Source organism: Elgaria multicarinata, chromosome 4, assembly GCF_023053635.1.
Source record: "Elgaria multicarinata webbii isolate HBS135686 ecotype San Diego chromosome 4, rElgMul1.1.pri, whole genome shotgun sequence".
NCBI classification, from domain to species: domain Eukaryota; kingdom Metazoa; phylum Chordata; class Lepidosauria; order Squamata; family Anguidae; genus Elgaria; species Elgaria multicarinata.
This window is the reverse complement of record NC_086174.1, coordinates 61,793,809-61,806,843: the sequence shown is the minus strand read 5'-3', so window position 1 is coordinate 61,806,843 and position 13,035 is coordinate 61,793,809. Positions and strand designations below refer to the sequence as shown.

The 13,035-nt window shown below is 42.5% G+C and overlaps 1 protein-coding gene across 1 annotated transcript in view; it reads left to right on the top strand.

The window, feature by feature from the left end:
* Positions 1-1,536, top strand: part of TTC13 (tetratricopeptide repeat domain 13) — a 40,212-nt gene extending 38,676 nt beyond the window's left edge. Inside the window, exons 22-23 of the mRNA XM_063125417.1 lie at positions 491-570; positions 1,389-1,536. Coding sequence (XP_062981487.1) covers positions 491-570; positions 1,389-1,500 — 192 coding nt within the window. The 3' untranslated portion in view covers positions 1,501-1,536. The remainder of the gene's footprint in view (positions 1-490; positions 571-1,388) is intronic.
* Positions 1,537-13,035: the final 11,499 nt, after the last annotated feature.

Here is a 13,035-nt window from a genome sequence, read left to right as displayed (position 1 = left end):
TCCCATATGACTCCCAGAAATCTGCTCCCGGGGGTTGAGGGATCTTCTGGAACAGCATGGGATGTGGAATTGGGTGTTGCAGGGGGAAATTAACAGAGATCACCTCTCCACACCTTCTGTTGACAGGAATGTTTTGAGCAGACCACTGCTCAGGGAAAGCTCTCACCAGCAGAAAAGGAGCTAGCTCCAAGCTATGGTCCATAATCACTCCAGGAGCAGTCATATAATTAGTGTGGTGGTGGTGCTTTTAAATTTAAATTTTAAATTTTCTTCTGAAATTATTCTAGCAGCTTGAGCTTTTCACTCTGTACTGTAATTGCTACCAGCGGCACCCTGTGCAAGACAAACAAAAGTGTACAGCTCAGTTGCAGTGGTCTTTCAGCCAAAATTACTGCACCTTTTTAATAGTTCTAAATGTGTGGACATGTTCTGGCTGCTCTGGGAGTTCGTTTTATTTACCTGTTTTTAAATTTGGCTGTTTGTGTTCTAGTTGGTTGATTTTGAAGCCATGACAGCACCTGGTTCAGAGGCCTTCAGTAAAATAGCAAAAGATTGGCTGAATCTAAAAAGGTAAAAATATTAATGTTGACATTTATTATGCACAAGTTTCTGTGTGTTCTAGAGAAGTCCTTACATCTTACACTGGAGAAGTAGTCTTTGTTACTTCAAAAATTTACAGTCCACGCAACATTGTGTTTTTACATAATAATTGCAATTATCTGTTAGTATATCCTGCATATTTAATAATTCCAACCCATTGCAGCTATCCTTGCTTCATTCTCTGCGTATATACCAATGTCTCAAGATTGTGGGAGACCTCTCAGGTGTAGTTTGTTAACACGAAGTAGTTCTTGTTAAATTAAAATCACCATATAGCACTGGTTTCTATTTTAATTAACATAATTCAGTGCTGACATTAAATGATGCCACAGATCAAACTTAAGGAGGTATTACCTATTTATGAAGAAAAATTAAAATTTGAATTTGGGCACAAAGTAGAGGTGTGGAATTTAATTCCATTAGAGAAAGAAAGGATAACCTAAATTGAGTTTCTTTATGGTACTCTGGATTAGAACCATTTATATGATTAGCCTTCTTGATTGATGTTCATGATAGCAGCATATTTAACAACATGCATTGTAAAAGAATGTTTAAAAGTCTGAAATAATGGATTATAGTCTCATGAGTCTTAATATCATTATCTTATTCTGAAGACAAAGACTTTTTGTGGTCAGTTGATCAAAAACCTTAGGTAGTGAAGTTCCAGGTGAATACTGGTATATCAAATTAGCATTCTTGGTATGTTGAACCCAAAATGCATAATATTGGGTTTTTCAAACAAATCTATGAACTGTGGTTCTATTAATCTGTGTATTTTCCTTTTTCAGCATTTCACCTTCTTACAAGAGTCTTCCATTGGTATCGGAATCCTTCCCAACATTACGAACTATGATTGAAGCATTAAGTACAGATGCCTCTCATTGCCTTAAAAGGCTTTAGTTGTTGTGTAACTTATCTCAATAAAAAGCAATGACCTCTTGCTTTGTATATTGTGTTTTTTTAAAAATGTACTTGAATTCCTTTTACAAACTCATTAGAAAATGGAAGCTTTTTCAATGATTGAGAATTATTAGAGATAACATAAAGACCTGGGTTTTTCCCCATGTATAATTCAATCCCACTGCTTCCTAATAATTGGTGTACTTAAAATAACAATAGCCTGATCCCATTGAGTGTTCCTATGCCTATTAAAATCAACAAGCACATAACTCTGCACAAGATCAGGCACTGAGGCCACAATCCTGTACACACACTGTGGAGTCTCAGTGGTTCTTCTGAGTAAAAGGTAATGATGAAAAGGATTGGAGTGTAAATCTGAGAGGATCATTGAAATACAGCTATTCTCTAATAGCCCCAGATACTTGTTTTCAAACAATGCATTCCTCTGAAAATGTAATATGCCCTTAATCAGGATATTAAAAGATAGCTATGAAAATATTGTGAAGTATACACATGAATTAAAGGCACATGTGTTCATTAAAAAAAAGCATGCTACATGATTACCTTGGCTTCAGAAAATTAAGAATAAAAATATTTTTAATTGGTATTATGGCATTTAAAAGAGTGCTAAATTGAAATGAGGGGGGGCATGGGGAGGACATTTCATAAACATTTTTCCCCTCCTGTAAAGCACATCCTGTGTTTTAAGAGTGTGAGTGTCAGAGTAAGAAGTAATACATTATTCTTGCTTATGCAAGTGACTGACTCTCCATCACCCTGATCACAGTTGGATTATTTGGGTCAGGATGGGGGATGGACATATGAATACATATCCAATATGTCAAACATAACTATGTACATATTGCCATGTAGCACTGGTGGCCAATGAAACGAACTTGCCAGCACAGCATGGAAGATGGAAAGCATTGACCTCGTTATCAGGGCAGTGGGGATGCACTCCCTCTCTTCTGCCTCCCACCATTTGCACTTCATTTGCCTATAATGATAACCCCTCATAGCCCAAACTGCAATCAATGGTGCTGTGAAATGTACACAACATGATCCCTGATTGGTTGGGATCACAAAGAGCGGAAGCTCTTTCAAGTAAAAGGATAATTGGTGCTGAAGCAGCAGTAGATCAGAGAAAAAATGCAAGACAGACAAAGGTAACAATGGTTTGGCAAAACTTTTTAGTTTTTCTTCAGGAATAGGAACTTTTGCTGTGAAAATCAAATACCATGAAAATTTGCTACCACACTAACTTAGTACTAATAATTTTGGCTACACTGGTGTGTACTGAAACAAGGCTATCTGCTAACTTCTGGTTTTACTTTCTTTTTTTCATGTTATCATCCCTGGTTTTAAAATGGCAATAGAATGGCATTGCCTCCTGGTGCTGTTTGGTTTTTCTTTTTGTATAGTTGGATTTAATGTTGTCATCCCTAATGGTTTTAACAATATTTGGCTGGCCTATAAAAATTAGTGTCCATATTTCAGTATAATATAAACTAGCTAACTTGAAAAGAATGTCATGAGTGAAAACACATTTGTACTTAACTATATTAAGCAACACACTTGTATCTCCTCATTAGATGTTATATCCTGCTTATTTCCTCCAAGGAGGAAATTTATGTTTCTTCTTCGTGGTCTCTGTGCATCACACATATGGGCTCTGCGCCTGCGCGAAGCCCCGCTTCGGGAATCTTCTATAGCTAAAAGGCATTTTGGGCGGGAACCCCTCCCCCTCTACTGCGCATATGCAGAGGGGTTCCCGCCCAGATTCCCTCAGTTCTTCTTCGACCGTCTCAGCGACAGCCTCGTCGGGAACTCTCTTAAACAAACAAACAAACAAATAGCTAAGGCTTACCTTTATTTTTCTCTCAACTCTCTCCTTCTTCCTATATATCCTTTCCTAAAAAAAAAAAAAAAAAAAAAATATTGTAGTTAGAAAAACTTTTCTCTTCACCTTTGTTTTTCCCCTCATTCGCCCGCATGGGCCCCAAGGCCCCGTTTAAAAAGTGTGGCCGTTGCGGCACGAAGCTGCCCCCGTCCGATGGGCACAATTTTTGTGTAATTTGCCTTGGAGAAGGGCACAAGGTGGATAGTTGTCCCTACTGCCAGGCATTTTCAAAGCTCACAAGACGTCACAGAGCGGACAAACTACGGGCTGAGCTGTGGGAAAGGGCACTCAGGGCGGTAGATAAACCAGCCATGGCACAAGAACAGCCATCCGTGCCTCCAGCTCCCGTCCAGCCGACTGTAAGTCGAGCTGACTGGCCCCGACAAGACGCGCCTGCCACGCCAGGACGCTCACTTGCTGCCCATGTAGCGAAAAAACTGGCAAAGAAGGTCAGAACGCCGAAATCGTCCGACAAATCAAAGACTAAGAAGAAGTCTAAACTTCACCGACACGATGTCGAAAGAAGACACGATATCGAAAAAAGACCATTGACTTCAACAGATCTTCCTCTACCATCATCAGCATCGATGACGCAAACTATACCTAGACAACCGCCCTCGACAGCCGACCCTGTAACCGTACTTACACCAAGGCAGCCGCCTTCGACAATCGACCCCGTAACCGTAGCCTCGCTGTCGGAAGGGGAAATAAGGGATGCGTCCTCTGTGCGCAGTAGAGACCACCCTCATCAACCAACACAGTTGCCTATTGATCTGCCGGCTTCCGAACATCGTAGATCACAGGATCGCAATCGACCATCGAGTCGATATCGGTCACCAGAATCTGTACAGTCATTTGATTCTCGATATCGTGAACACACCCGCTACTACAAAGATAGACGCCGTTCCAGATCCCCCTTGAGGGACTGGGAAAGGGAGTCTCAATGGTCCTTGCCTCCTAGCCATACCTACAGTTACGCAGACCTGGGGGAGTTAGAGGATCGATACCGTCGATCATCCCCTCGACATCGACCATCGACTACGGTATCTGCACCTGAGCCTGCAGCAAATTTAGGCTCAAACCGATTACCAACGAAAAACAGAACCATACGAAGTCCGCTTCGTCCTACTGAAACGGTAACCCTCGATAATCAACAGTTCGATATTCAAACTATTCAAGTTCAATCGTCGGACCACTCTGTAGAGGACTATTGCTCAGATTCAACACCGGCTCCATCTCCGGCCCCTTCAATACCCTCGCCTGACTCCATAGTTGAGGCACAAGGTGCGGTCTCTCCTTCGGACGGCCTAGGACATTTTGCTGACGTAATCCAAAGGATGGCTCAATCCTTGGGCATTGACACAAGACAAGCATTCGAAAAACCTACCGACATGGTGTTTGAGGCCATCTATACTGAGGCCACTACACCAATAGCCATTCCTTTTCTCTCTACATTAGCAAAGTCAGTGAAAGAGCATTGGAAAGACCCCGCGGCACTTCAACCTTCTTCGAAAAGGCTTGACAACATGTATAGAGTGTTGGAAAAAGATGCACAATTTTTGTTCACGCATCCTCAACCTAATTCGATTATCGTTGAGTCGGCGCAAGGACATTCGCAGAGGACTCATACAGCGCCAGTTGATAAGGAAGGAAGGCGGCTTGACCTAATGGGTCGTAGAGCTTACTCCACAGCAGCCCTAAGCCTTAAGATAGCTAACTATCAGGCGACGATGTCAAGGTACCAGCTTTTCTTGTGGGAAAAGATGATGTCCCTCTGTGAAAATCTGGGAGATGATCAGAGGGAATTAGCACGTATATTCCATGCTGAGGCAACTCGGATGGCTCGTCAGCAGATAGCGACAGCCAAACATCAATCTGATTGCGGAGCAAAAGCAATGGTGGGAGCAGTGGCATTGCGTAGACATGCCTGGTTGAGATCGGCGGGTCTATCCCAAGAGGCCAGAACACGCATTGAAAGTCTCCCATTCGACGGATCAGGCCTCTTTAATTCTACTACTGATGAGGCAATGGACACTGTGCAGAAAGCAAGAACGACTGCCAGAAAAATGGGAATTGGGGTAGGACAACAAAACCAATTCTTTAAACCAAGAAAATGGTTTAGACCTGATAACAGAACACCACGATATCAGGCCGACAGGCCACAACAGAGACAATTCCCACCTACACAACAGGGACGGAGACAACTCCCTGCATCTAAGTCCAAGTTCCAACGCCATAAGCAGGACTACCAACGAAACCGGCGCCTTTGACTTGATGTTTGTACACAACACCATCGCCCCCTTCGGCAACCGTCTATCGATAGCGTTCGACACCTGGTTGAAAATAACAACAGACAACTGGGTTCTCTCGATAGTCGAGAAAGGTTACAATATAGAATTCGATTCCGTACCACCAACAGGTCATCTACGAAGAACTATACCATCGATCCCCTTACGAAAGGAAGTTCAATCGTTGATACAAAAGGGAGCCATACAACCGGTGCCAAGGGAACAACTGCACCAAGGTTTCTACTCCCGGTACTTCACAGTACCGAAGAGCGATGGAGGAATTCGCCCCATTTTGGACCTAAGGGACGTAAATTATTACATCACACCGAGAAAATTTCGGATGGTCTCCCTCCCAAATATACTACCACTCCTAACGAAACATTCATGGTTCGCATCCATCGACTTAAAGGATGCGTACTTCCACATAGCAATCCACCCAGACAGTCAACGGTTCCTCCGCTTCATCATCGGAGACCGAGCCTTCCAATATCGCGTGCTGCCCTTCGGCTTATCGACAGCACCGAGAGTATTCACGAAGTGCATTGCCGTGGTGTGCGCCCACCTCAGAAAGTGGGGGATTCAAGTTCACCCCTATATAGACGACTGGCTGGTAGTAGCGGAATCGAAACGTACCCTCCAATACCACATCTCCTTCATTCAGGACCTATTAAGCCAACTAGGCCTACTAATAAATACAGAAAAATCAGTTCTCTCCCCAACCAAAAGAATAAAATATATAGGAGCGATCCTAGACTCCACCACCACCAGAGCATACTTACCCATAGAAAGAGCGACTTCCATAGCAACCCTAACAAATCGGGTAAGGAAACAACAAATCGTAACAGCTCACACAGTGCAGAGATTGCTGGGGCTAATGGCGTCAACCACCATGGTGCTTTCCCTCGCAAAACTAAAGATGAGAACCTTGCAAATGTGGTTCATCAAAAACTTCAATCCCTTAAGAAACGCAAGGAGGACTATACTATCTATACCACCAAATGTCATCAAGTCTTTGAAGTGGTGGGAAAGCCTTCACAACCTGACAGAGGGAGTACCCTTCCAGCTCCCCTCTCCGACTGTAGCGATCACAACAGACGCTTCACCGAACGGTTGGGGAGCACATCTCGACTCTCTGCAAGTACAGGGCTCATGGACATCGAAGGAAAAGAAAAGACATATAAACTACCTCGAACTCTTGGCAGTACAGAAAGCCCTCGTAGCATTCGAAAATCACATAATCCACAAACATATACAAGTAATATCCGACAATACAACAACAGTATTCTATCTCAACAAACAAGGGGGAACCAAATCACCCCCTCTAATAAAACTCACCATGCACATCTGGGAATGGTGCACCCGACGTCAAGTATCCTTAACTGCAGTTCACATTGCAGGGATAGACAATCAGTTAGCGGACGACCTCAGCAGACATGCGTCGCTTGTTCACGAGTGGAGTATTCATCCCACGATCATCGAACAAATCTTTCGAACCTGGGGGAGACCACAAATAGACCTATTTGCCACGCAACACAATGCAATCTGCAAACTCTTCTGCAGCAGGGCAGGGATAGGGAAGAAGTCATTAGGGGATGCATTCCTCTACAAATGGAACCATTCTCTCCTCTATATGTTCCCACCTTTTCCTCTCATAACGAGAATATTGGCCAAGATTGTGCAGGACAATGCGAATTGCATAATTCTGACGCCTTGGTGGCCCAGGCAGAATTGGTTCGCAACGCTACTGAACCGATCTCAAGGCCTTTACTGGAGCCTGCCAACGAGGAAGGATCTACTCTCTCAACACGGGGGCCAAATCCTCCATCCGGACATACATACACTCCACATGACAGCGTGGAGGTTACTTCCCCAATACTGAATGCTGACATGGCCAGGATTCAGGGGGTGTTAGATGCAGCATTAAAACCATCCACGAGACTAAATTACAACAGGAAGTGGGCTGCATTCAGTTCCTTCGCACTAGAAAATAAGTTTCCCCCCAAATCTTGTTCCATTCATCAGGTCCTGTCTTTTTTGTTACAGTTAGTTGACAGGGGTCTGAAGGTTACTTCATTAAAGGTTTACATAGCAGCAATCTCTTTTTTTCACGATTGCGTTGAAGGTTTTAAAGTATTTTCACACCCGACACTCAAACAGTTTTTGAAGGGTGTATTAAACTTAAACCCACCTGTAAGGACATTTTCTCCTTCCTGGAGCCTATCAGTGGTACTGCATGCACTATCGAGACCACCGTTTGAGCCTTTGGCAACCACTGATCTACGCCTTCTTACATTAAAAGTCATTTTCCTAGTAGCAATAACTTCGGCGAGAAGAGCGAGCGAACTCTGTGCCCTAAGAATTGATGAGCCATACCTTGTTTTCCACCTTGACAAGGTGGTGCTCCGTCCTGACATCCAGTTCCTACCAAAGGTTGTGTCACCTTTTCATGTTAATCAAGACATTATCCTACCAGCGTTCTTCCAATCTCCAACCACTACATTGGAAAAAACTCTCCACTCACTAGATGTGAGAAGAGCTCTTGCTTTTTACAGGGATCGTACCTCCTCATTCCGGAAAACACAACGTTTATTTATTTGTCATGCAGGGGTTAAAAAAGGACAGGCTGTGTCATCGCAAAGACTCTCTGCTTGGCTAGTTCAGTGTATAACCCTGTCATATCAGCTACAAAAGCTGGAACCCCCAAAATCGATCAAGGGGCATTCCACCAGAGCTATCTCTACGTCATCTGCCTTTCATCGTGGTATTACCATCCCAGAAATATGCAAGGCAGCGACATGGGCCCGACCTATGACGTTCGTGTCACATTACAAGCTGGACGTCAGGTCAAGAGCTGACTGCTCTTTTGGCAGAGCAGTTTTGTCATCACTATTTGCCTAAGGACACCAACCCTCCTCCGGTGAGTAAAAGCTTGCTAGTCGCCCATATGTGTGATGCACAGAGACCACGAAGAAGAAGGACAGGTTGCTTACCTGTAACTGTGGTTCTTCGAGTGGTCATCTGTGCAGTCACACAACCCACCCACCTGGCTCCCCTCTTGGTGTCCAACAATTATTACTAATCATTTATCAAGTAGTGTCTTTTAGGTACACCTGAAGGTGTCGAAATTCCTCAGACGAGGCCTCAGGGTCTCAGAAGAACTGAGGGAATCTGGGCGGGAACCCCTCTGCATATGCGCAGTAGAGGGGGAGGGGTTCCCGCCCAAAATGCCTTTTAGCTATAGAAGATTCCCGAAGCGGGGCTTCGCGCAGGCGCAGAGCCCATATGTGTGACTGCACAGATGACCACTCGAAGAACCACAGTTACAGGTAAGCAACCTGTCCTTTTTCCTCCAAGGAGCTCAAGCATGGGCTTACGGTATCCCTGCCCATTTTTATTTTCATGACAATCCTGTGAGGTAGGTGGGGCTGAAAGACAGTGACTTGCCAAAACCATGTGGACTCTATACAGGGCCTTCACTTCTTCCTCCAGAGCTGATTCCTAAATTATACAAAAATGTTTGTGCTACTGCTTATATTCCTCTTCTAAAATAAGTGCCTAATATAATAACATTTTGTTTCAGGAAATGTGCTGCGTGTCCCAGAATAACAGTATGCTCAAGATTTTGTGACTAATAGGCACAGAGAACCAAACAAACTAGTCTAACAAACCAAACAGGGTGTATTTTAATGACTGAGGTAGTGTCGGGTAGCCTTAATTACTGACAGCCTATCCCTGAACCTGTTGATCTACATCCCTATCAGTCATGTTTCAGGTTTGGTTTTTGGAATATACTGCCCTGGTCACTGTGTGGGGGTGGCCTTTGCTGAAAGAAAGACAGTCTCAATACTATCGACCATGGTTTCCTTCTGGACAGGCTGTTCAAGTTGTGTGTTGGAGGTAGTTATTCCTCACCTATTTCGATCACCATTTCCAGTGATGCTGGGGGCATTGGAGATTTGGTCTGAACTGCCACTAATATGTGGATGACACCCACCTCTATTTCCCTTTTCTCATTGAACTCAGATAAGTCCATGGATGTCCTGAATCTGTGCCTGGATGTGGTAATAGATGGGATGAGGGCTGATAAATTGAAGTTTAATCTAGACAGAAGGAGGTAACGTTAATGGGTTATTGTTGTGCTAAGGGGTCTTTCTATGGTCATTTCCATGGTACTGAGGCACACTGGATTGACATCTCATTTACTAAGAACTCAAAACAATCCATATACCACGGAAAATGGGAATTCTTTCTTCATATGTGCAGCGATTGCCATTTCAGCAATTACAGAATGTAATTGCAACTTGTGTGACATGAACACCTGTTGGTATTGGCAAAAGGGGATGACTTCGTTTTATATCAACTGACTTTGGAAGCTCCATGTTTTTAAAATAAGTGAACAGTAGCACAAATAGTTCTGTCCAGCACTAGAATGTACATCTAACCATTTTAAAAGGGCCATCATAGGGCTAACTTCCCCCAATGCATTACATGTGGACAAAATAGGTTCTACTACTTTGCTTGGACTGGCACCTGACTTAACATAACACACACACAAAAACCCTCTGATTTAGGTACACCTAAAGCCATCAGTTTGCAGCCTGTATCTCCCATCTATAGATATTTGATCTTTAGATCCAGGTAACAAAATTGGCTTTTATGCTGACCTCTTTTCTTACATCATTCTCTTTGTGGAATTTAAGCCAGTGTACGGGAGAGAGGGTAAAATTACGCTTCGGTGCGTACAATCTGTGTCAGAAGTGTGCATTTCCTTTCTGAAATGACTTGTATTTCTTCCTGATTATCTGCATTATTAAAGGTGTTCGGTGCAATATTTCGCAGCCATGGGATGACTTCTTGAGTAATTTCAGCAACCACGCATGCCTTAAACCTAGTGCTATTAACCAATTGAAGACTGACCTGACAGAAATTTTAAAGGATTGATGGAACTGTTGATTAAGTCTACATTAATCTCAAAGATACCATCTTGAGCTAGCTCAAGGAAGTGGATAGTTTCTCCGAAATGTTCAGTGAGTAGCTATGCGCTATGTGGCATTTCAGCCTTTTAGGATGGATGAAAAAACTACACAAGAGCTGAGAAGGGGGGGTTGGCCCCACCCCTCGGGGGAAAGGTAGTGGAGCCATCCGGGGATCCCCGGAGGATTGGATTTGTCCCCTGGCCCAAGGTAACCCCATCCCTGGTTTAGACCATAAGTGATCACAAAATTAGAGATTACTCTCAACGTACCATAACCCAGGTACATTTAATTGTACATAAAGCAGTCTGTGATATCTGTTAAATATATCAAACATGTTTATCCACAAAAGCAATAAAGTTAGCTTTATTGTGTGTATCAGCTGATAAGAATCCAAGTTGTTGTTGAATTAACCAGTAGTTTATATTCATATTAGGCACTCCAGGGATTTAAGCCTCCTCTCTCCTAGTAGAGGGGGAAATTCCCTGCCAACTTAAAAGGCTCAATGCTCTTCTGCTAAGGAGGCTCCAGTTTTACACCATTATTAGCCAATCCTCAAGGATTTGCAAAGGGATTCTTATAAAGTAGCTGTGGTGTTTTGACCTGGCAAGTATTACCTTGCATTCATTTTAAACAATAGCAAAGTTTTTGCATACCTAATACCAATAAATCATTTTTGTAAAATGTTGAAGGAGAAGAAAGGGAGAAATGTAAAAGAGTAATAGAAGCAGCAGTGAAATAATGTAATTACTGGTTTTAGATTTTTGTTCTTAATTGCTGGCTTTGCTGGATTGCTTCCCCTTCCCCCCCCTTTTGTGACTGCTTTTAAGTGATTTGCTGCCCTGTGCTTTAGAAGGCTGTGATATTGAGTGTTTTAAATAGGGTTGAATGTAAATGGGTTTTTATATTATGCTTTATATTGTATTTTTAAGGTTTTAATTTTCTATAAACCAGCCAGAGAGCTTTGGCTATTGGGCAGTATAGAAATGAGATTTATATAAAATAAAAAAAAGATAAATAGATCAACAAACAAAAGGAACTTTTGGATTCATACTGAACATCAAAGAAAGGGACTCCTGTCTCTGCTGCTACCTTGTGATGATACTGAATCTCCACTAAGTTTTGATTAAGTTATGTCTGGGTAAATATCAGGTTGTTAGTCACTCCTTGACCAGATACAAAAGAGGGCAGAGCTCTTGCAGCTTTAACTGTTGTGATGGAATTTCACCAAGTGCTGCATGCATACAAATGACACCTGCTGAAATTCTTTTTTCTATACAACTGTTAAAGATATAGGAGCCCTGTCCTCCTTTCCATATGGTCACCCTACTAGCTAGCATAGTCAATGTGGCAAACAATCATGGGAGTATGTTTAGCCTTGAGAAGAGGACGATATGATAGCACTTTTCAAGTATCTAAAGGGTTGTGCTACAGAAGAGGGATGCAACTTGTTCTTTGTTATCCAAGAGTGTAGGACATGAAATAATAGGCTTAAGATGCAGGAAGGCAGATGCAGGAAAAACTTCCCAACAGTCAAAGCAGTCAGACAATGGAACCAACAGATTATGATGGGATCTCCATTGCTGGAGATAGTCAAGTGGAGACTGGACAGCCATCTGTCAGGGATGTTTTAAACTGGATTCCTGGACTCGACGGCCTAAACATCCCCTTCCAACTATGCGATTCTATCTAAAAAGAGAAATTTATTCCCCTCCCCATGCATAATTTTAGACACCTCTGTCCTGTCCTCCAGTTACCCTTTTTTCTAAGCTCAAAAGCCCCAAACCTTGTCTCCTTTCCTCCTATGGGAGTCGCTCCACCCTCTTGATCATTTAAGTTGCCCTTTCTGAACTTTTTCCATCTCTGCCTTTAGGATTGCACTTTTAGTAGAGGTGGACCCAGCCTAATGGGAGGAGGAAAGGTAAGGTGTTATTATTTTATTATTATTCTATAGGTCATGCATGTGTAGTCCCATTATAGCATCAACATATGTCCCTTACAGAATTGCAGAAAAATATATGATCACATATATTAAGCTTTAGATTAGAATCTCTTTCTAGATCCCTAGAACTGCACAATACCAGTCTTGTTGTTAACTGTATTTTTAATGGTTTTCTAATCTTTGTAAATCGCCCAGAGAGCTTTGGCTATGGGCGGTATAGATGATGATGATGATGATATTATTATTATTATTATTATTAGTAGTAGTAGTAGTAATAATAATAGATGCCTTTCTAAAAAAATAATAAAAGACTCCAGGCGACTTAGAACAATATTAAAACAGCTAAAATAATTATTCACTAAAATACCATCTCCCCATAAAACGACTATAAAACATCAGCGACAGCCATAAACCTTTCAAGTGATTCAAGTG